The sequence below is a fragment of the Balaenoptera physalus genome, assembly GCF_965194825.1.
Source record: "Balaenoptera physalus genome assembly, chromosome: 10".
Classification (NCBI taxonomy): Eukaryota; Metazoa; Chordata; class Mammalia; order Artiodactyla; family Balaenopteridae; genus Balaenoptera; species Balaenoptera physalus.
Window position 1 is genome coordinate 41,669,636 of NC_138889.1, and position 22,805 is coordinate 41,692,440.

Genomic DNA, 22,805 nt, shown 5'->3' on the forward strand with positions numbered 1-22,805 from the left:
TTATGCCATTTGGATTTAATATGAAGAACTTTTTCATTGAAAACCAAGTACAGATTGTAAAAGCTTCTATAAAAATGGTTTCATTTAGGTAGTTTCAAGTGGCATTACCTGCCCGCCCACAGTGACAATTTGGGAGCTGAATGGACAGCGTTAGGTGCTCTGGCTGTACCCATCAACCTAGTGATACTTTCTCTTACACACCAAAAGCTTTTATAATAATGTTTTTATAAAATCATTTTTCAAGCTAGTTAAGCAAATTGTCTTTGAAATTAGAAATTTCAGTGATTCTCCACTCTATTTTTAATTAGAAAGAAAAGGCTATAAATGCATGAATAACTTTTTTCAACCAAAGGAAGGAAAGGACATATTGGCTTTTCTTTTCATGCAATTCAAAAACCTATACGTTTATGCCCATTCCTCCCCCACTTCAGTTAAATAAGACATCATAGATAGAGCCTAACATTGTGTTTGGCATTTGGTAAATGTTAGCCTGCTTGCTTTTATCCTTCCCCCACTCCCAATTTTCCCTTAGATCCTTCAGATATTCCAATTAAAGCAACTTTTTACTGGCAGAATGGCTCAGATCTCATGAATATAAATTTCCATCGTGTCCACTTATCTTGGTAGGGTGCAGGACCACAAACTGTCCCTACTTCAGTCATATCTTGGTGTCTGCGAGGGGATACCAAGCAGAAGTTTGTGGCTGGATCAGTGAAAAAGTCATGACTTACCTACAAACTATATGCATTTATTCACCGGGCAATGGTTTGTTCTTACTTAAAAGGAATGGAGGGGAGGAGGCAAGAGGAGGAAAGGCTTTAAGGGAAAGTAATAAAGCCAGGTGTTCTCATTTATTCATTTAGCCAACTGGGAAACTGGGATGAAAAACACTATTTCTACCTTTCAGAATCTATGAGAAGTGCAGACAATGGAGAGGAAGGGATCTTGGAACGTTTTGAGAAGGTGGTTCCTGGAATAATTAGGAATAATTAAAATGGGGGCGGAAGAGGGCTGAGACATTAGTCTAAACAGAATAAGCAGCATATGCAAAGGCCAGGCAGTGAGAACCAGGATAGTAGGTTAGGAATTACAAGAGTTTAGTTTGGCTAAGGAGATGAGGTTTTATCCTGAAGCCTGTGGAGAGTCCTTGAAAAGCTGTAACAAAGCAAGGGAGCAATATAATGAGATTAGTATTCTTTTTTAAATTTACTTATTTTATTTATTTTAGTTTTGGCTGCGTTGGGTCTTTGTTGCTGTGCGCGGGCTTTCTCTAGTTGTGGTGAGCGGGGGCTACCCTTCATTGCGGTGCGTGGGTTTCTCATTGCGGTGGCTTCTCTTGTTGCGGAGCACGGGCTCTAGTTGCACAGGCTTCAGTAGTTGTGGCTCGCAGCTTCTAGAGCGCAGGCTCAGTCACTGTGGCACACGAGCTTAATTGCTCCGCGGCATGTGGGATCTTCCCGGCCCAGGGCTCAAACCTGTGTCCCCTGCATTGGCAGGCGGATTCTTAACCACTGTGCCACCAGGGAAGCCCCGAGATTAGTATTTTTAAAAACTCATTTGTGGGAGGAGGTGAGTATACAGAAGAGGATGTGAGATGGGCTTCTGGTGTGGTGGCCACGTTTATTGATGTGGGCACTGGTTAATGGGTGTGCTTGGTTGAGGAAATTCATCAAACCTTATGCTTACATATGTAATTTTGTGTATGTATATAATATGTCGGTAAAATGTTGCTAAGAAACAAATCATTCTGTCATCACTAAAGAATGAGTTGGATATTAGGGACCAGGATAAGAGTAGAAGTATCTAGTCCAGTTAGAAAGCTCTTGCTATAATTCAGATGTGAAACAAAAAAGGCTGAACTAAGACAGTAGCTGTGAGAATGAGATTAAATTAAAATTAAAGGAGAATAGATTCAGAGGTACTTAGGAAGCCAGTCTCTTTCTCCAGGAAGCCTTCCTGGACACCCATACGCACACATCCAGGGTAGGTTACATGCCCCTCCTGTGTGTGCCCATATACACATCTTTCAGAACATCACTGGGCAGCAATCATGGCTGTTTCAGTCAAACTCCATCTCTTGCACAGAACCAGGCATCTAGTAGTATTCATCATCTCAATGAATACTTGAATGAATGAATGAATGAATGCTCTTAATGTATTATTGAAATGATCTGTTGGTATCATTGTTCCCCATCTAGAAAGTGGGCCAGTATCAGGAGAAGCTGGCTATGTGAGTGGCTTGCTGTGACCTTAAGAAGCTCCTTAAGCTTTCTGTGTAAAATGCTACACATGTATTAATCAGGACCCTGGGGACAAGCTTCGGAAACTCCATCAAATTAGGCTGCGTCTCATCGGCCCAACCTGGGCAGGGCGCTCATTCTCGAAGCAATCACTGTGGTCAGGGGATGTGGACCCTCTTCTGGATCTAGGGGGTAGAATCAGTCCCATATAAACCTCGTGGACTAATAGTGAGGTGAAGGTAGTTGCCCAAAAGAAAAAGTGAAGTGCTGTTCCCTGAAGAAGAGGGAAGGGATGGTGGGCAGAGGCCAAAACAACGTGTCTACCAGCCTTGTGCAAGGAATTATTATTATTCTAAATGAATTCTAAATCAATTTAGAACATTAAACATTCTATGATTCTTTTTAATTTGGTCATAATAAACAAATGTTTCTTTCGTGTATTTAAAGACCTCCCAGTTTCCACAAAATATTACACAGGAAGAAATGGATTTCAGTCGCAAGCATGATGACAAGGTCAGGTATCAAGAAGGGCTTTTGGCTCCTGAATTTGCTAAAGGTGTGTAGAGGGGAGCTCCAAAATTCAAGGCTCATTTTTTTTCTTTTTTTTATTTCTTTTTTAAAAATATGGAACACTTCACGAATTTGCATGTCGTCCTTGTTCAGGGGCCATGCTAATCTTCTCTGTATCGTTCCAGTTTTAGTCTATGTGCTGCCAGAGCGAGCACTCAAGGCTCATTTAATCAAGATAGATGAGGGTTCCACGCACAATGGGGCCAAGAATGGCCTATTCAGTTCCAAAATTTAATATAGGACAGAATTCTCTGGGGGCAAGAACCAGGCCAACTGTGGTTCCTAAAAATCTAACTTGTGCTTTGTTCTTCCCCAGCGAAAGAATTCATTTTAAGTCTCTCCTACTGCTCCTCACCAGAGACAGTTGCTGTTTTCCAGGGATGCCTCAGAACATGTTCCGACTGCCTTGAATCTGCCCACCAGCACCTAGCTCGGTCAGCTGCAGGTGCATGAGAACCAGGCTGCCCTCAGATGGGTGGCTATCTTTGGTTGAGACTTCTGTGACTGAACATTGACCTGCCAAGTATACTTCAAATTTTTTTCTTGAAGAGATAAAAGGGGAAAGTTCCTCCCAGTGTTACGTACTTACCAGGAAATGGGGAGCAGCCGGTGAGCAGGTTCAACTGGAAAAGCTAACCCGTATGCAAAAAAAGGTGGAGATTATTTCTTTTGTCAGATACAAGTTTTTAACTGTGTATAATTGGGCAGATGATTATGGAATGACTGTTAGTTAAGTGTTAGGAGTTGTGTAAATTCCACAACAATCCACAAGTTATTGTTCATTGCCCTATTAATTCCTTGATAGAAAAAAGAAAACTAACACCAACTTTTAAGGTCATTTCTTTTTATCTAAGTGCAAAAATTTACTGCCCCTAAAAGATACTGTTATGAATAGTCAATATGAGAATTTATTACATTTATTTTAGGGTTTTACTCTTATGCACTCAAGTTCTTCCTGTATTCTTACTTGACTAAACAAGTAGTACAAGAATTTTGGATGTTCAGAAAAAGGTACATTGTGAAATTCTGGTTAAAGTCAGAAATATTTGCACCATTTTTAAAATATTTATAGGGCTTACTTCTGCATTCTTCTTGTTAAACTACTCTTTCCTAAAAGAGAGTTTATTTGCAGTCACATGTAGAAGTTATGGAATACAAGACACACAAAAGGAAATTATTTTGACATTGCAATAAGCATGTTAAGATCACACAGTGCAATGCCTGGCACATACGAGGTGTTTAATAAATGTTTGTTAAATAAATGAATAGATGAGTGAATCAATGAACGCCACTGTTAATTTTACTTTTCATGAGGCACTTATGAAACCGTTCACTTTCTTCATTCACGGAGAGTATGCAAAAGACTTTGGACTAAAAAGTAATGACTAAGATAAATAATATAGCACAAGTGTAGGGTGAAAATGGTAAGTATCATACTGGCCTCCCCAAATCCTCTTCAGGTTCACCAGCATTATCTGTGTACCTCACCTGAAGTCTACTTGGGTCCTCAGTCAAATGAGTTAGCTCAAATTCCGTACCGTCTCAGGAACTCAAACACATCTGATCTGGATTTACTATGGTACTGGCTCCACATCAGAACTTATGTGTGGCCTTACTCAAGGCAATCGGACCCTAACTCAAGACAAGACCCTAACTCAGGCAGGCAGCCCAAATCTCTACAATTGGAGGAAGGGATCGTGACTCCCCTCCCCTCCCCCTGCCCTGACCCCACTTCTCACACAGACCCAGGGCACACCTCACTAAAGAAAATGGAGAGAAGATGCATTTTCCATAGAAGTCAGGGAATTCTGTCTTGACCAGCAAATTACCTCCAAGCAGCCACTGAGAGCACAAAAGTGGTCAGACCAGGTTCCATCACACTTGTTCCTGTGATTCTTCTAAAAGGGCTCTGAGGCACTTGAAATATTAAGAAATACTTGTTGGATTAAAGTCAACAAAATTAGTGACATACAAATGATTTTGGAAGAGTGTGAGAATGGAAGGGTAAATGCATGTTGCTTATGCATGGCAAGGAAAAACCATTCTTGAATAAGTGGGACAGCCACTTTTTATAGTTCCACGACCAGCATACCGTGGCCAAATAAACCACAGCCCAGAAATCTTGCAAGATTCACCAGGGTGAAATCACAATAAAAGTGCTGGTTATGTTATTTTCAGCCACTCCAAAAAGAACCTTTTATCTGTATTTACCCTTAGCAATGTTTAAGCCAATTCAGCAAGTATTTGATCTTGGGAGAAAGAGAAAGACAGGTGAATAAACACTGCCCCAACTGTCTGACGGCACTGCAGGAACTACTTCTGTCCTGGAAGCACCACTGGACTTCTGCAAAAAAAGGGAACTTCTTTGAGTGAGCTCACTGCTCAAAGACTTAATTTCCAGGATCATCCAAGACAGCAGGGGAGTAACAGCCCCTCTTGAAGTCAGAGAAGAGAAATTAGATGTGAATAAAAGCCGTACATGCTGCCTGACCACCATTCACACATTCTCACTGTTCGTCACTGAAAATCTGCTGTGCCTCTTTCATTCCCTTGAAACTCTCAAGGGCCCATTTCCCTGTCCACAGTTTGAGAAAGAACTTTGGGGATTGTTGTTAGAAGATTTTGATATGATGACCCCAGTATTGGCTGTGTTCCTTTAAAAGATAAAATACTGCAGTTTTTCTTTATTTTGATATATTATGACGACTCCTTTGTCATTATCAGCTTGCAGGGCTATTTCTCAAGTGTTTTCCAAGCAATACAGGACTGAGAATTGTTCTATATTGATATTTGGAGGGCTACATTAGGGTCAGACCTTGTTTGGGCTTAAAAACTTGCAAAGGCTGTAACTTCATGCAGTAACACTTACTGGATGTCAGTTATGTGCCAGACACGTGAGGTATATCTGAACAAACAGACAAAAATTTCTGCCCTTGTGGGACATGCTAGCTATCACACTCAACCCACCCATGTAAATTATAGCTTTAGAGAAATTCCAGATCTGAAGAATCCAAAGGTAGACTTCAGAAGTTATGATGTGTCAGGCCTTTAGTAACCCTGCCTATTTGCTTCTTGAGGCAACATTTCCTTGATTGCCTTGTCACTTTGTCATTTGTCACTTCTGAACTGATCAAGTGTCATTATCAGAGTGGAAATTTCTTTCAGACACCTACCTATCTTTGCAACTTTCTCATATCCGTTTGTAAATAGTTAAGCAAGGTTTGTTCATATTATCAAAGACGTTTTTCAAGTTAAAGGGAAGCAATGTTTTTTGAGGGGTGGGGCGTACACCTGGGTCTCTCCACCCAAAAGTTTCCACTCTATCCCCTTTAGTTATAGAGACCTGGAATTATGAACCGGAAGGAAGCTATTTAGCCCACACACGTGCTCCAAGCAGGTATTATAATTAAGCCAGATAAAACTAAAGGCAGTTGTACTACTAAGGATTCTTTTCGTTGCCATTACAGTGACTTACTAGAGACAGCTTTATGGTGACTGTTTTTTTTTTTTGGCCACACGGTGCGGCGTGCGGGATCTTAGTTCCCTGACCAGGGATCAAACCCGTGCCCCCTGCAGTGGAAGTGCAGAGTCTTAACCACTGGACTGCCAGGGAAGTCCCAGCTTTAGACCAAAAAAAAAAAAAAAAAAGGGCAGGGTGGGGGACAAAATTTACTGTCATGTAAGAAGTGTGTCTCATAGAGACCCACCTTTTTTTTTTTTTTAATAGTTGAAGAGTTTTATTAAAAATAGTAAGAAAAAAAAAGCTAATGTAATTAAGTTAAAGAGTCATTAGGCAGAAATTTCCTTAAATGATGAGAGACTTAACCCTTCCGTGAGTCCAAAGGCCCCTCCACCGAGGGACAGTCTCCAGTGATGCCCTGCATGTTCTCTGGTTCCCAGGCTCTCATCTGACAAACTCACTGGTAGCTAAGGCTTTGGTGTCCTGCACCCAAGGCTAGTCTGTGACAGAGAGCTCCCTTGAACAAAATTTACTATCTTGTGAGAAGGGGTTCTTACAAAGCCCAAGAGGAGGACTACAGGACAGAGAATGCTGTCAGAATGCTACATCTCCTTCCTTCCCTCCACCCCGCCATCCCCATCAGCTTTCTGTGTTTCTCCAGTTCACTGGGCAGAATATAGTTCTCCCTACCTCCATAGTTCTCCAACAGCAGAGTGTGACAAGCAGATTTTGAATCTCAGTTTTAAGTCTTTGGCAGCAAAAATCTGACTGGACTTCCTTGGGCCTGGTGTCCCTCTAGTGAAATTAGCTATGGTCTGGCACTGGGTCCAGAGCAGTGGTGGTCAGTAGGTGGGTTTGGGCAGGGAGTGAGGGTACTAGTTCTCAGAGAAATGAACACCTTTGTGAGCTGAACAGTTCTGGAGAGGTGTCTGCCTCTTGTGTTTGTTCTGATTTCGAACAGATGACCAAGGAAGGAACTTTCTCAGTCTATTACTTCCATAAACAAATGCTTCCTTATGTCTAAAATAAATACCTGCAAACAACTTATTATGAAAAACTATAAACACATACAAAAGTAGAAAGAAAAAGGTGATGAACCCCCAGTTCCCTTCATCAAGATTCAGCGATTATTAAGATTGCTCACATATGCTCCACCTAACCATTTTTCTTTTATTTCTATGTTTTCAATTAAATCCCATATATCATCTTTCATTCCTTCATGATTACGTATGTCACCTACAAAGTCTACTTACCAAAAGAGATGAACCTGAATCCAATCAAGCCACAGGTAACTTCACACCAGGTGGCACTTGGTGTCCAATTGTTGCACTTGTGTGATGTTAAGATTAATCACAGGTTCTTGTGGTGCCTAGCCTTCTCTCCCAATGAGGAATCTCCCATCAACATTTGTCTAGGGCTTCCCTGGTGGTGCAGTGGTTAAGAATCTGCCTGCCAATGCAGGGGACACGGGTTCGAGCCCTGGTCCAGGAAGATCTCACATGCCGCGGCGCAACTAAGCCCATGCGCCACAACTACTGAGCCTGCGCTCTAGAGCCTGCGAGCCACCGCAATGAGAAGCCCGCATGCCGCAGCTACAGAAAAGCCCACGCGCAGCAACAAAGACCCAGCACAGCGAAAAATAAAAACAAATAAATTAAAAAAAACAAAAAACCACATTCATCCAATGGTTTCACCCATTGATGAGCAGAGTCAGTTAATGCTTTGGGGATTATAAAATGGTAGTTTCACTAATCTATCACTCTTTCCACATTTATTAACTGAAATTCTGTAAAGAGGACTTCCCTTAATCTACTAGGACTATTTGGTACCTAAATTACCAAATTGTTCAGAAAAGGTAAGATAATAGATAATTCTTTCTTTTCAGTCGCTGCCTTTGTAAGTAAGAATTAATGCCTTTGCAATTTTGATTAGTGTTTAGTGAAGCTGGATTTTGTTTTTGTTGTTGCTGTTGGCCTTATTCTCTCTCATTTAAAAAATACACTTATGAACTCATGGCTTTTTATATATTCAGTGAGTGCCAATTTTTTTATGCTAAAATTTCTCCATCTTTGGCCAGAGGATTACTTCATGGTGGCTCCTAAGTCCTTTGGATATGACCTATTGATTTTGGAAACTTCCCTGTTTTCTGTACAAGATGCTCCAAATTCATCCTGGAGATTTCCTGCCTCAGATCTGGAATCAGACATTCCTCCAAGGAGCCATGGCTTCTTTTTTAATCTAAGTGTTCTTAAAACTCAACTTTATTGAGGTACTAGGGGTTAGGATTTCCATATAAGAATTTTGGGGAGACATAATTCAACCTATATTCAACATGGGGAATTTTTTAAAATGTTATGAACAATATGAATTGTTTAACTTACCAGGTTTTCCTTTCAATATTGGCTACCAGAATCAAACTTGATAAACTTTAAATTAGAATTTAAATGAAAGAATATAGTGAAGTAAAGATCAGGATCAGGGGAAAAAGACATAACTTAATGATCCAGGCACACTTACAATAGAAGGACCAAAAATCTCATTGTTAATCTGAAGCTGTAAATCTTTTTTGAAACTCCCCAGAGTATAAAGAAATAAAGGGTTGATAGGGAAGGAAGAAAGTAAGGCAGACAGGCAGTCAGAAAGAAAAGAACGAAGGAAGGAAGGAAAGATGAGAAGGAAGAGAGGAAAATGAGAGGGAGTAAGAGAGGGGTGGAGAAGAAAGAGAGAAACAGAGACAGAGACAGAGACAGAGAAAGAGAGAGATTAGGAGCTAATCCAAATCTACATTGTCAGGACACAACTAAATCTTAGGCCCAATGACGCTGCACCCTACCCCCATGTCCCTGGATAATTAGTTTGGGTATATTTTTCTTTTTCATTTTCTCTTTACATATTGTAATATTATTTCTTAGGAAATAGGTAATACTATTAAATCAGAATATAGAAAGCCTAATTAGAGTTTCAGCACAATCCCAGCTGCAGGGGAAATCCTAATCTCTTTGCTTTTTAGCATTCTGAGAAGCAGTCCTTTCTTTCCCAAGATAATTTTCCTATGTTATGTTTTGCTTTGTTTTGTTTTGAAGATATACGTAAAGAACACAAAACTTAAGCGCACAGCTCAATGCTTTTTACATGCAGCACACACATACTCTTACTTGTGTAACAACTACCCAGATAAAGATATAAAACACAACAGGATCCTTCATGCTTGTTTCTAGTCAATAGTTCCCAAAGGAAACCACTATTTTTCATAGTTAAATTTATCATTTTTATTGTTTCTGACTTTCATATCATACTTAGAAAATCATACTTCTCCACCCCAATATTTTCTTTAAAATCTGCCCATATTGTCTTCTGTTACTTTTTATTGTTTTATTTTATTTATTTTTAAATTGAAGTATAGTTGATTTACAATGTTTCAGTTGTACAGCAAAGTGATTCAGTTATACAGATATGTGTATATATATGTATATATATATATTAATATATATTTATATATATATACATTTATGTATTCTTTTTCAGGTTCTTCAGAAGCTACTATTTTGACTTCTGTCTCTCTAGGTTAGTTTTACCTGTTTTTCAAAATCTATACATGGATTCTTCCAGTATGTTCTCTTTTGTGTCTGGCTTCTTTTTGTCATCATAATGACTGTGAGAGTCATTGGTGTCATATGGTTTATTCTTTTTTGTTTTCTTGTATCTTTCCGCTGTATAAATATATTACAATTTATCTAGTTTCCTGTTGATAGACATTTGGGTTGTTTCCATTTTTAGGCTATTTTGAATAAAGCCATCATAAACATTTTTTTACTGTCCTTTTAGGTGGCATCATCTATTGTACTGGCACCATAAAAAAATATGGGTTTGTATTTAAGAGATATCATTACCATTTACCATCAAAAGGGCATCTAAAAAGTAAGAAAACAAGACTAAATGTAACTGAGACATGGCAAGAAATAAAATATATAAAATTACCTTGGTGCGGTCAGGGAAGATTATTTCATAGAATTTATTGTGTTTGTCTCATATATACAGCACATATTTACTATATAAAAATTTTTTTAATATAGAAAATATAAAGAAGAAGATAAAGAAAATATTGCTCCTCCCCCAACTCCATCCCCAGATAACCACTGTTTGTATTTGGGTATTTAACGAATACCCAGTATAATATAGTTTATATATATATAGTTTATATATTGTGATACTATTTGTAGTCATCTTTCCTCCTTTAACATCAGCTTTGTCCCATGTCTTTAAATGTACTTTGAAAACATGACTTTAATAGTTTTATCATATGACCAAGAAAAAGGATCTGTAGTTACTGATGGTACAGGTGCTGGATGGACCACACCAGGTACAGGGAAAACCATGAGTCAAAAGTCCTGTCTATGCACACAGTTTTAATCAGCATTTAGTCCCTTACTTACTTAAAAAAATTTTTTTTACTTTACCGTAGTAAGAATACTTTACATGAGAACTATCCTCTGAACAGATTTTTAAGTGTACAATACAGTCTTGTTATCTAGAGGCACAGTGATGTATAGCAGATCTCTAGAACTTACTCACCTTCTACAATTGAAATTTTATAGCTGTTGATTAGCAAACCCCCCATTCTCTCTCACCCTGGCCCCTGGCAGCCACCATTCTATTCTTTGCTTCTGTGAGTTTGACTAGTTTAGATTCCTCGTGTAAGTAGAATCATGCAGTATTTATTCTTCTGTGACTGGCTGATTTCACTTAGCATAAAGTCCTCCAGGTCCATCCCTGTTAATTTCCAATCTCCTGTCGTGTGTGTGTGTGTGTGTGCACGCACGTGCGCGTGTGTGTGTTGTGTAGGCAGGAGTGTGACTCTGGCTGAAACATTCTGGGAACTAAGGGGATTTGGGCTCTTGAAATGGACAATGTTGACTCCCAACTTGATCACCCTATTTCATCCAAACACCTTCTAGTTTATTCCATCTAGAGTGTAAACGTGCAGATTTCTATCAGGATTAGGGGGTCATCTCGGCTATGAGGAAAATATAAAGCATTTCCTGTTTGTTGTATCAGTGGGAGGAGGTAGAAATATTTCTTAAAATGCCAAGTTTAGAAAAATCAGATGCAACATGAAGGTAAGTAAATTGTGGTACTGTCATATCAGGACATACTATATAGACTGTAAAATCATGACTTAGACAAACATATATGATATAGGAAAATGGTCATAATGTCTGACTAAGTGAAAAAATGCAGGCTATAAAATAGGTGTAATGTGATAGTATTTTTATTTAAAAAAAATCCTCATTGTATGATTTCTATCTCTATAAATATTTTGGTTGTAAACAAAGGATATCTTAATAAGATAAACCAGAGGATACATTTTTTTAAAAGTAAGACTAAAACATTGTCTTTTCAAAAAATTTTGTCCCATTGAAAGTGGGGGTCTGGCTGCTCGCAGGTCTAAAGCCAGTAAAGAGGCAAATGGGTGGAAAGGAAAGTTTGCTGTATTTCGGAGGCCAGTAGCTTGGGGGGAAGGGTGGACTCCTGTCCAAAGGCCAACTCCCCCCCACAGACAATCAGTGGGCAAGAGCTTTCATAGGTGAGGGGAGGGAGCTACATGCAGAAACAGCACAGTCAGCTCTGACAGTCATCTTGAAACTGGTCATGCAGTTGTTTGATCATCGTCATCTTGATTGTTTTAAGTACAGTTAACGTTCAGTTCCAGGGTCGGTTTGTCCCCATTTCTTTGAGGCCAGTTCTCGGAATTGTGGCAGCTTATGTCATGGCTACAGTCTGGTCATCAGGTAGTTAACTTCTTCCACCTGGTAAGGGTTTCAGTATCTATAAAACAGCTCAAAGGTTATGGTTCAGAATATTATCTATAGCCCTTGCGAAGGAACTAGATGTTCCTTTGACTTTACTTAATGACTACACTATTATTATTTAGTCTTGTTGGACTGTTTTCCTTTTTTTTCTGCATTTTCTTACTTCTCAGATTAAACTTACTCTTTGGCTAAAGTTTTTCCACAGACAAAAGGCAGGCTGAGGACATGGGGCTCAAGGACCAAAGGGTCCTGCTCTGTTTCACCATCTCATGCAACTAAAGAGTGTTCCCAATCAATTTGGCTTTTTTTTTTACTTCTAATCTTTTAGTCTGTGTGGCTCACAGATTCTTGTGCCATGACTATTTGGCCAAATTAGAAAGTGGGGTGCAAGCCCTATGACACAAGTGACCCAGCAACCCATGGCAACTGTCCCTGGCCTGAACCCAGGAAGTTCAAAGATTCCAGAGCCAGGAGCACATAAAATGAAGGAGGAAAGTGAGCAAGTTGCAAACATCTTTAGAAAAAAAGCATTTTTATTTTTTTTCTGACCTCAGAAAGAATGCTTCTGTCGTATTTCATCAATAATGAAAATAGCCATTGGTTTAAGATTGCTATAGATTTTTATCACTTTAAAGAAGTGTCCTTGTGACCCTGGCTTTCAAAAAGTTTTCAATTAAAGATGCTTTTTAAACTAAAAGAAACAAAACAGATGCATCCTATTATGTAGCAATTTAAAAAATCATCCTCTACATTATTCATTATTATAAATAATCCTGGGATGAAAAACCCTGTACATGAAGCCAGTTTGGAAGATGTGCAGTGGGGCAATAAAGAACAGAACTTAACCCCAAAAAGACCAGGGCCCCAAAGTGGAGAAAGGAGAGAAGCCTTAGCAAGGAAACTGTGCCATGAAATCCATCCTGCAGTGGGGAGGGTGCAGTGTGTGTTATCGGTTGACCAGGAATAGAGAGGCTGACGCAGAGCTCCCAGCCCTAGTGGCAAGGCTAAGAATAAACTGGGGGGAGCTTGTGTATTGGGCAGAAGTAGAGTGGAAATGAGGGAGGAAATCCTTGAGCACGTGTTTGTAAAGTAACCCTGAAAGCCCAAGTGCAAACAGGGCATCATTTCTAATGGTGAATAAAAGTCAATACTCCCCAGCCACTGTTCCTTTTGTGTGGCATCCTAATATACATGCAGAAAGGTTGATGGTAAGAATTTGGGGGAGGTTAAGAGTTTAGATTCGTAAGCATAGTAAATGCTTTACCCCATTTTCAGGTAGTTTGGGGTGTTATATTTCTTGACTAATTGAAGATGTAATCTCTCCAATTTTAGCCACTGGCTCACAACACTGTTTGTTAAGTAGCCAGTGATTAGAGAGTTCCATTAACATGGTGATGGCTGGAAGTGGCTTACATGTAGGATCTCTTAGTGTTTATTAACTAAATGGAAATTTTTGTATTAAATCTGGAAAAGTTTGGATTTTGACTCAAGAGATTATTGACTGTTTCACAGTGTAAATATTTTTAAGTAGGGAAGAGACATACCCAGTCAACAAATCTTTGTTGAGCTGACTTGATTTATTTCATTAATCTGAGAAATAAACTTGAGAACCATGAACTGGAGGAAGTTTTAAGATGAGCTTAAGTGAAGAAGGAGAATGAAACGTGTATAATCAGAATACTAGGAAAAAGAACTTTTTAAGTGGGTGAGGGGGTGTAAGTAAATCACAGCAGTTATGTATAAAATGAAAAATCTGAAAAATCCAAAGGTCCAAAACATAGAGTAATAAATGCAAAAAAAAAAAAATAGTACAAACATATAAAGATTTTTAATATAATTATTCATTTATATTTTAATGAGTGGGAAATTATATGTTGTGTTTGTTATATATACCATACAATGTGATTTCAAATATTTCCTATGCATGTAAAGTAAAACATGCATTGGAAAAAAGAATAAAAATATATCAGTATGTTATCAGTGGCTTTTTCTGGGAATTGAATTACAGATGGGTTTTTTTCCTTTATTTTTTTTTATTTTCCAATTTTTCTACACAGTACATATGTTACTTCTGACAACTGGGGGGAAAGGAAGGTTAGGGTTTTTTTCTCCTTTTTAACTAACCTCTTTTTAGCCCAGCAGTATTACAGTATTTGTAAAATGCCCCCCTCCCTTTAAAATCTCTTCATAAATTTCCTGGCTCCTTACTTACTATTTAGTGACAAATTCTAGAGAAAGGATGAGCTCTGCCAAGGCTAGCATTAAAATGGTTGTCTCTGAGTCAGAGACTTTTCATCTCTGCCATTCATTTACTAACCTTTACCTATACCTGTAATTTTTTTTTAATGGATGACCATAATTATGTTACAGTGAAAGGTTAACATTTATAATATTTTCCTTGAAGTAGACTCAATAAACATGCCTTTGTTTTATCATATTTGACATACTTAATAAAATAAGCTGAAATAGAAGCCCAGTGTATCCCATCTGTGATAACTAAAAATAAATATATTTTCCTCCATTGTTTTCAGGTGCTTAGCAAAACTTTACCAATCGTCTTTCATTGCTTTGGATTAATTTATAGATAGGAACTAATATCAATAATAGGAATTACAGGCTAATATACATTTTTTTAAACATATCTAAACCGTGAAACAAGCGTGGGTTTCTTCCGTTTTTTCAGACATCAGGAGAAAGAGGTTTCTTCTCAATGGAAAAATTGTTCATCTTATCCTAGAGTAAAGCAATAAGTGAACAAATAAGTAAGTTTTTACTTTGGGGAAAGGCTCTTTAATTCCAACCCTGTTTTAATCTAAAATTGATTTAATTTTCTTAACAGTGCTTCATTTGGTAGAGCAGAATGTAAAAGCCATACCCATGTGATTCAAGTAACTGGAGAAACCTCGGTCTTCTAGACCCTCATTACTCAGAGTATAGTGTCTGAACATCAGCACCACCAGGGAGCTGGTTAGAAATGCAAAATCTCATCCCACCCCAGATCGACGGTATCAGAAACTGCTTTTTGATAAGATACCTATGTGATTTGTAGGCACATTAAAGCCTGAGAAGTGCTGGGCTGGACAACTTTAATATTATTATTTTATTGTTGTTGTTACATGCCACAGAATAAGAAGAAAATGATCAAGGTAAATGACTCAGTCTTGTTAGTATAATGAAAGCAGGAGATGCTTCATAGTCTCTAACCAAAAACTGTTTTAGGATTTAGAACTACAATTAGATGATCATGATTCTAAATTTAAATTTTAAATGACGTGTATTAAATGTTGGAGGAGTTACAACTACAATGATCGTGTTGTTCATGAGAAAAAGGAAAAGAAGCACAAGTGAATAGGAAAAAGATGGCAGTGAGGATTGCCCAGATTATCTACCTAAAGTACACTTTATAGGAGAGGTTTCTGGAAATATTGTGTTCCAAGGAAAACCTCTCTTTGAAAGCATAAGTGTGTATATAAGATATGCACAACTTTTCATGACGCACACACTAAAGTCAATGGGCTCCCTTGCTTTTCCTTCTATTGTTTACATGGTTTAATTTAGTACTTCAAAGAGGGAAAACCATATACTTTTGTGGAGGGGGAGACGTGTGGGGTAGCAGCAAGAAGGTTCCGAACATACAGGAGGCATTCAACATGTATTTCCTGTTTCATCATTCGCGCGGTCATTCTTGTGACTGATAGTGATTGAGCACCTACCGTGCCAGGTACCGTGCTAAGTGCCAGACAAACAGTGGTGAGTGAGAGAGACATGGGTCCCGCCTTCATTGGGTTTCTGACAGTGTTTGAATTAATACCGACCAATTTTTGAGAGTTATCTGTGGGTTTTGTTCATCTGTGATATTTCTGTCTTGCATCTAACTTTTCTAATTGATAATGAGAAATATCTAATTCTCAGTTATCAGCTAATTCTTATGGATTCATCAGTTGTGATTTGTAGAGCAGATAGTAGCAGTTTATATGGCAAAATGCAGCTGGTAACTTACAGAGATGAAGCTAAAACATACAACAATGTCAGTTACATACTATAACATGACCACTATAAGGGCTTGATGTAGGCTAGAGACAGAGGGCTGGAGGCCGCTAGGAAGGTAGTGTGGATGAGTATCAATGAGCAGGAGCTGTGAATAAGTTTCTCCTAAACCGTATGGGTAAAAGTAATGTAATTATGGTCAAAATCAAACATGTATTTTTTATTATATGCCCCCAATTGATAAATCGGGTAATCTGTTGCACTTCTATGTCTTCAAATGAAGGTAATTTGTTCTTCAAACCAGTCTTATAATATGGCATTTAGAAAATCATCTTTAAAATAAATTGCTTTGTGAGTTTTCTTGGAATGATGGATTTGCCCACTAGAGTTGGGACCTGACAAATTGGGTGGAAAGCTGAAATAAATAGCCCCCACTGGGCAAGTGTCCCTGACTTGGGTGCAACAACCATTACTTCAGGTCACTCACATCTCTGTGGATTTTGCATGTAGTTGACTCCCAGGTTCCTAACCCTGCATTCCCATGGCCCTGGCATTTGTACCTCTTTAACCACTACTATTCCACCCTTGTTTTCTGATGAGTGAATTCTCTGCCATGATGGCCCAAAGGTTGAAGCATAGTCTTGGAGTCAGATGGAAACAGGTTTGTAGTTCTGGCCTCACTACCCCCTAGACATAGTATCTTGGGTAATGTAATGTCTCCAAGCCTCAGTTTTCTCACATGAAAAATGAAGATTGAAACCCTCACTCATCTCATGTGACCCTTTGGATTACATAACTATAAAAGACTGCCATGCCTGGCACATGATAAATGGTGGCTACTACTAATTTATTATTATTAAACCCAGGTCTCTATTACTGGTTCCTTTTTGCTACATGAATCCCCTTAAGTAACAAGTTTTTTGTTTGTTTATTTTTTCACCTTGTGTCTCAGTCTTTAGTGGCTGTATTTTCCTCCTACTGAATCCATATTCTGGAGGCTTCCTCCCTGGGGACCCCCCTCCTTTGTGGCACTTGGGCTGCGCCCTTACCCCATTCCAGATTCACCAGACAGCCCAGTTCCTGTGCACCGTTGGCTCACAGAGTTGGTGGTGCCTCGTGACTTCCACTCACTAGCTGAGTGACTTGGGTAAATTATTCAAACCTTTCTGTGCCTCAGTTTCCTCATCTGTGAAATGAACTGTACTTGTTTCATGTGATTGTTGTAAAGATTTAATAAATAGTTATATATGAAGAATCTAGAATATGAAGTGCTATATAGCATTTGCCAGTATGACTCATATCTTGGTTAAGAGGACCCAAGCTTGCCACTTACACACTTCTTTCCTCTCAGCCCAGGGTTCCCTCCCAATTGTAGAGCTGTTTTCAGGACTCGTAGACCCAATCGTATGTCTGTACACTATCTGGACACTGCTTGTGCTTCCATGTCAGAACCCCTGCCTTCTCCACATCCTGCCACAAATATCGCTGGCAGACGCTGGCTGGGGCAGTGAGGAATGAGTAACAGTCCTTTCCCCAAACATAATGTCTGTGAGGAAGAGTCTACTGGGGCCAGCCTGGTGGCCTCCTACCTAAAATAGGGTAAAACTAATGGAACCTAGCAAAGCAGTTGCCTTATTCTTCCTGAATTCCCTCTTCTCCCTTTCCTCATTTCCACTAGTAAACGCAGATCTTCTGTCTAGAAGAAAGGACAGTGCAAGATTCCTCCCCACTGAGCCTGTGTGCTGGAAGGTCTTCTGTGGATAAAAAGGAAAGGAAAGAGTCAGGAGTATAACTCAAGAGTGTGAACTTCTATTGTATCCATGGGGTAAATTGGTTACTTAAACTATTACTATTTAAGTTCCACAATAAGGCAATGTAGCTAAACTACAAGTAACCTGAGAGAAGCAAGTCAAAAGAAGATTGGATTTTGACTGGGAGCTGTAAATAAAGCATACACCACTGGTTTATAAACAGCTCAGTATCTTCCATACTTGGGGTGGAAGTCAAGGGTATCCAGGTCTTACTTTGTAGCCCTCCGTGCCTCGAATAGTACTTGGCTTGTGGCAGTAAACTGTTTCTGCTCGGCAGTCCTGGCTTCAAGCCTCCCACAGGGAGATTCCTTTTAATGCTCCAAATCCCTTCCAGGGCCACTGTCAATATTTTCAAAAGCAAGATAATGATTATTAGCTTCTTCTCTTTTCAGCACAAAATGTTCGTAAAGTATTTACTTGGTGATTATTTTCTTTAGCCATTTGGGTGGAGGTTTATTTGGTTTGATTGATCAAACCACCCAAGGTCGTTAGTCTTTGTTTAATCTGTAATTCTAGTTCATTCATTGAATTATTCCCTATGCAATTAAACCTCTACAGTGTTATGAATTTAACCTGCCCCTAAAGAAATAGATGAAAAGTCAATTAAGAAATACAAATAGCAAGACACAGAGAAATCAGGAAAAATAATCATTAATATATGGGCTTCATCAGGCAATCTTATCTGATTCTGCTTTAACTCCTAGAAGCACAAGTATTTCCAAAGATAACATAACCCAAAATTACCAGAGTAATTCATCCAATAGATCCAACAATCTTCTAAACTAGTTGTTGTTTAATCTCCCCCTTGAAAGAAACAGTAAACTCACTGGAAAACATCATAACAAAATATTTGTAATGTGATGTCTATGCACTGTGCAAGGCAAATTATAGTCCTAAATCCTGATACCACCAATAAGTATTGGTTTAGTAATGATTTGCACTGGGCTTTCCTCCATATCCTAAAATCACATGTTTAGATTCTGGGAATCAGTTAACAAGCATTTAGTGAAAATCTACTGTGTAGAAAACTGTGACCCAAGTCAAACAAAGAAGTGAATTCAGGTAAATGCCGTAAGCTGTTTTTCCCATTTCTGAAGCTGCAAATGTCAATGCCCAATATTCTCCACAGATCCAAGGCTGCCCACTGGCATACCCACTGACATGATCTCTCCCTAAAGGAGTCTGTACCGTGCAATGAGTAGGGGCACAGCCTTTGAGTTCAGAGGAGATCTGGGTTTCAATCTCTGCTCTACCACCTACCAATTCTATGACTTCGGGCAAGTTATTTAATCTACGATGTCTCAGTTCCTTCATGGGGATGACAATAATATCTACCTTGAAGGATTATTATAGTATTTGGATGAAATGGACATAAGTGCTTTGTACTCAATAAATCGTAGCTTTTTTTTTTTTTTTTTTACAGGGACAATGATTTTCCTGTACAAGCATGGACTCAGATTCTATTTCCAGAGGCACAGTCACTGAGCTGACCCACCAGGCTGAATGTCAGTCCTTTCCCCTCCTTCCCGGCTCCTGAATGGAGTGGCTGGAGCTATCTGTCAAGATTTGTTTCCTCCCTCTTCTTCAAAGACCTTCAAGGAAGACTCCACAATCTCCTTCTGCCAAGACCTTACAAAGTTCAAGCTGTTCCTTATGCCTAACCCAAATCTTCCCTTACTCATCAAGCCAGTTTCCTTTCCTGCCCCGTCTAGAGATAGAAAAGGGTAACAAACTCTCAGACGTAGGAGTCCACAAACATTTATTCAATAATCCCCGTGACACCCTGTGAGAAACCAAGAAAATAGATTTAGATTTGTTCCACATTGTGGGAAGGTCTGGTAAATGGAAAACGGTTAAAAATCCAGAGGTAGAACTCTGTAGAAAACCCACATCAAATTAGATAGAAGAATTGTACTAGTCTAATCTAGGTGGCTCTTTCAGATGCAATCACATTTATGGCTTAATAGAGAAAATACCTGAAATGTAAATGCATATGCCTAGAAATGCATGGAAAAAAAACCCTCAAAGCAAAATGTTGTTATACATAAGTGGTTACTGTACTTGGGGATAAAGGGTGCTGGGAAAAATAGCATGACTTTGATTTGATAGGATATTTGCATGAAGACATTACGGAAAGTGATATATTCAACTGGAGGAAAAGAGGACCAAAAAGAAGTGTGAATACCCTTTGAAGCAGAGGCTTCTTTAAAGGGAAATTCAACTCTCTCAGCTCTGGGCAAATGTTTTCCAGGAGGAGGAAGGAAGACAAAGGGGGGTTGTGCAGAACAATGGGGCCAGAGAGACCTCAATGTTGGCAGCTTAACCTGAAAAGGAGAAGGGCAGCAGGCATAAGAGAGACGCTAAGAGAAAGGAATCAAATCCTTTCTTGAAGTTCGGAATCTTAGAGATTCTTCTTCTCTCGCCTCTTCTCATGCCCCCAAACCTCTTCTACTCAAAAACCTTTTTAGGTGTGTTTTTATCCTGAATTTTAAAGTTACAAAACCAAGTCTTTACGCTGAAAATTTTAGCGTAAAATTTTAGATCCCAATGGGATCTGACCTGGTCTATCAGAAGGTTGCCCTTTAAAAATATTTTTGTTTCTCCAGCTGTCTCAGGACTGTGAATAAGGAACCCTGGAGCTTTAAAAGCCAGTTGAGAAACATATTGTCTATTCTTCCTTTGTGTAAACATGTTCAGAGGAAGAAAATTTTAAGTAATTTAAATTTATATTTGGTGACTTCTAAGCTCCGTAATTATTATTATTATTATTTTTTGTAATTATCTTGACATGCCTTTGGTGTCTAGTAAGTTCCTTGTATATTATAGGTACAAAAACATTTTTGTTGAATGAATTAATGAATAGCAAAAATATCCACACTTGCTGGGTAATATTTCACATTTCTTAAATTTGTACTAAACATAATAAACAAACCAGACTCAACATTAAGTTTGCATGCATTCAGGCACATATAGACACAAATGAATGCATCTGACAGTACACTCTTGAAATTCATTGGGAAAGGAAATGTATAAGAGAACACTAGTGAGCTTCATTAATCAAATTTTTCATGACTACCATAAACTCTGCAGGTTTTAGCCAGAAAAATACAAAAGCCCTTGCAATTTGAAAACATTAAAGTAGTACATTAATGTATTTCCACATGGTCCTCTATAGAAAATTTTCAAAATGTAGAAATAGCTTTAAAATAAATGGCAAAATGAATGCAATAGTCCCGTAATGCATGTCTCATAAACCTACCTCTTCTTTTTAAAAAAGTTGTAAGGAGGGGGAAATCTTCAGGGAACCACTAAGAATATATGAATTGTGATGTTAGCTAAATTCTTACTTATCCAGAAGGTTCCATAGGTTGCCCAAATTCCATTTACACCTGACAGCAGATCTGATCAGAAAATTGCATTTCTTCTTTTCATCATTTCAGGATGATGAGACCCTGTAGATCCAGGTCCCTGTGCTTGGGGCAGGAATGTGTAAAGCCTCTGAAACCTCTTCTACCTCAAGTTTGAACTTAAACCTGGAGAAGATTGTGACAACTTTGTTGTTACTGAAGAGAATACTATTTGCTACCAGTACAGTTTCAAATCTTTTTTCCTCTAAGAAAACATAATCTTATATTTTAAAGTATATCCCAGTGGCTAAGAGCAAAGACATCAGCTTCTGATGAGCCTACATTCAAGTATCAGTTATTCCACTGTGTGACAACAGGCAAGTCATTGTACCTCCCCCAGGCCTCAGCTTCCAGAGCTTCAAAATGGGAATAATAATGATAGGGACAGAGTACAGGGACAAAGTAGGTGATTAAATAGTTAATTCCACTAAGGGATCATAAGTAAAGAAAAAAGTATGGGAGACCCCTATAAGTTAATGATCACTCAAGAAAGCAGGCTCGCTTAACAACAAAACCATGCAACAGAAGCATGAGACATGTCCCAAAACAATAAAACAATGGTGGAATGAGACCCACATCCTGTCCAGTGAGGCCAGTAAGTTAATGATTCCTAGGACATGCTTCTCTGCGCACACTAAAAACAAAAATACAAGGAAAAGGTGACATTAAACTGAAACCTGAGATGATTTACCATATTTTAGTATATGTAACCGCCTTTTCGCTTATTTCCATTGCTCCGTGATAGTCCCAGTTTGACCGTGTAGGGACAAGAATACTCCTGCCCAATGTGGAGGAGAAATTGATGATGGAAGCTTGATGTCTACCCTCCCCACTTTTCCTTTGATTATAAAACTGCAGCCCACTAAGTTCTTGGCGTGCCATCCTCTTGCCCACCCACTTGTAAATCTCACAAGTGTCCTATACTAACAAACTCTTTCCTTACCTGTCACTCTGTCTCTCACTGAATTCTTTCTGCACGGAGACAGAAGCTCTACCAAGCTCTACGCTCTACTAAGTCCCAAAACGCATTCTGCAGTTTCAATAAGAGCATAGGGTTGTTGCAAAGATTAAGAGAGGTAATTTGTAAAAACTTTCATGTCCAGGAGACACACTGTGAATGATGGCCAATATTATAAACAAATAAATAAAATTATGAATGATTACCACCATCGTCATCATCATCATCATTAGAGAGACTCCCTTCACCCACCTACCCCTCCCCTTCTCACTGAACCCATATAGCTCTACATCAGGAACCTAGAAGGACTCAGAAACCCAGAGAAGGGAAGGCTTAGAGGTCTGGCAGTCCATTTTTCTTGTTGTCACTGATGCCATTCCCCAGACCCAAGTATGGTGTGCACAGTAATAATCACCTGGGACATGTTGGCCATTGCAAGGTCTTCACAGCTCTTATTAACTGTTGTCATACACGAACCACAAGAACAGGTGGGATAGCTCAATCACCTGAGGGTCCCTCACTGAACGGCTTTTTCCTGAGTCCCTTCTTGCTACCCAAATAA

The 22,805-nt window shown here is 38.9% G+C and overlaps 1 protein-coding gene and 1 long non-coding RNA gene across 2 annotated transcripts in view; one reads left to right on the top strand and one right to left on the bottom strand.

Moving 5' to 3' along the window:
* LOC309636721 overlaps positions 1 to 22,805 on the top strand; it is a 939,587-nt gene that overhangs the window by 129,560 nt on the left and 787,222 nt on the right. The window lies entirely within an intron of this gene.
* Positions 708 to 22,805, bottom strand: part of LOC309636699 (uncharacterized protein C11orf97 homolog) — a 30,080-nt gene continuing 7,982 nt past the window's right edge. Inside the window, exon 3 of the mRNA XM_082410101.1 lies at positions 708 to 18,217. Coding sequence (XP_082266227.1) covers positions 17,952 to 18,217 — 266 coding nt within the window. The 3' untranslated portion in view covers positions 708 to 17,951. The remainder of the gene's footprint in view (positions 18,218 to 22,805) is intronic.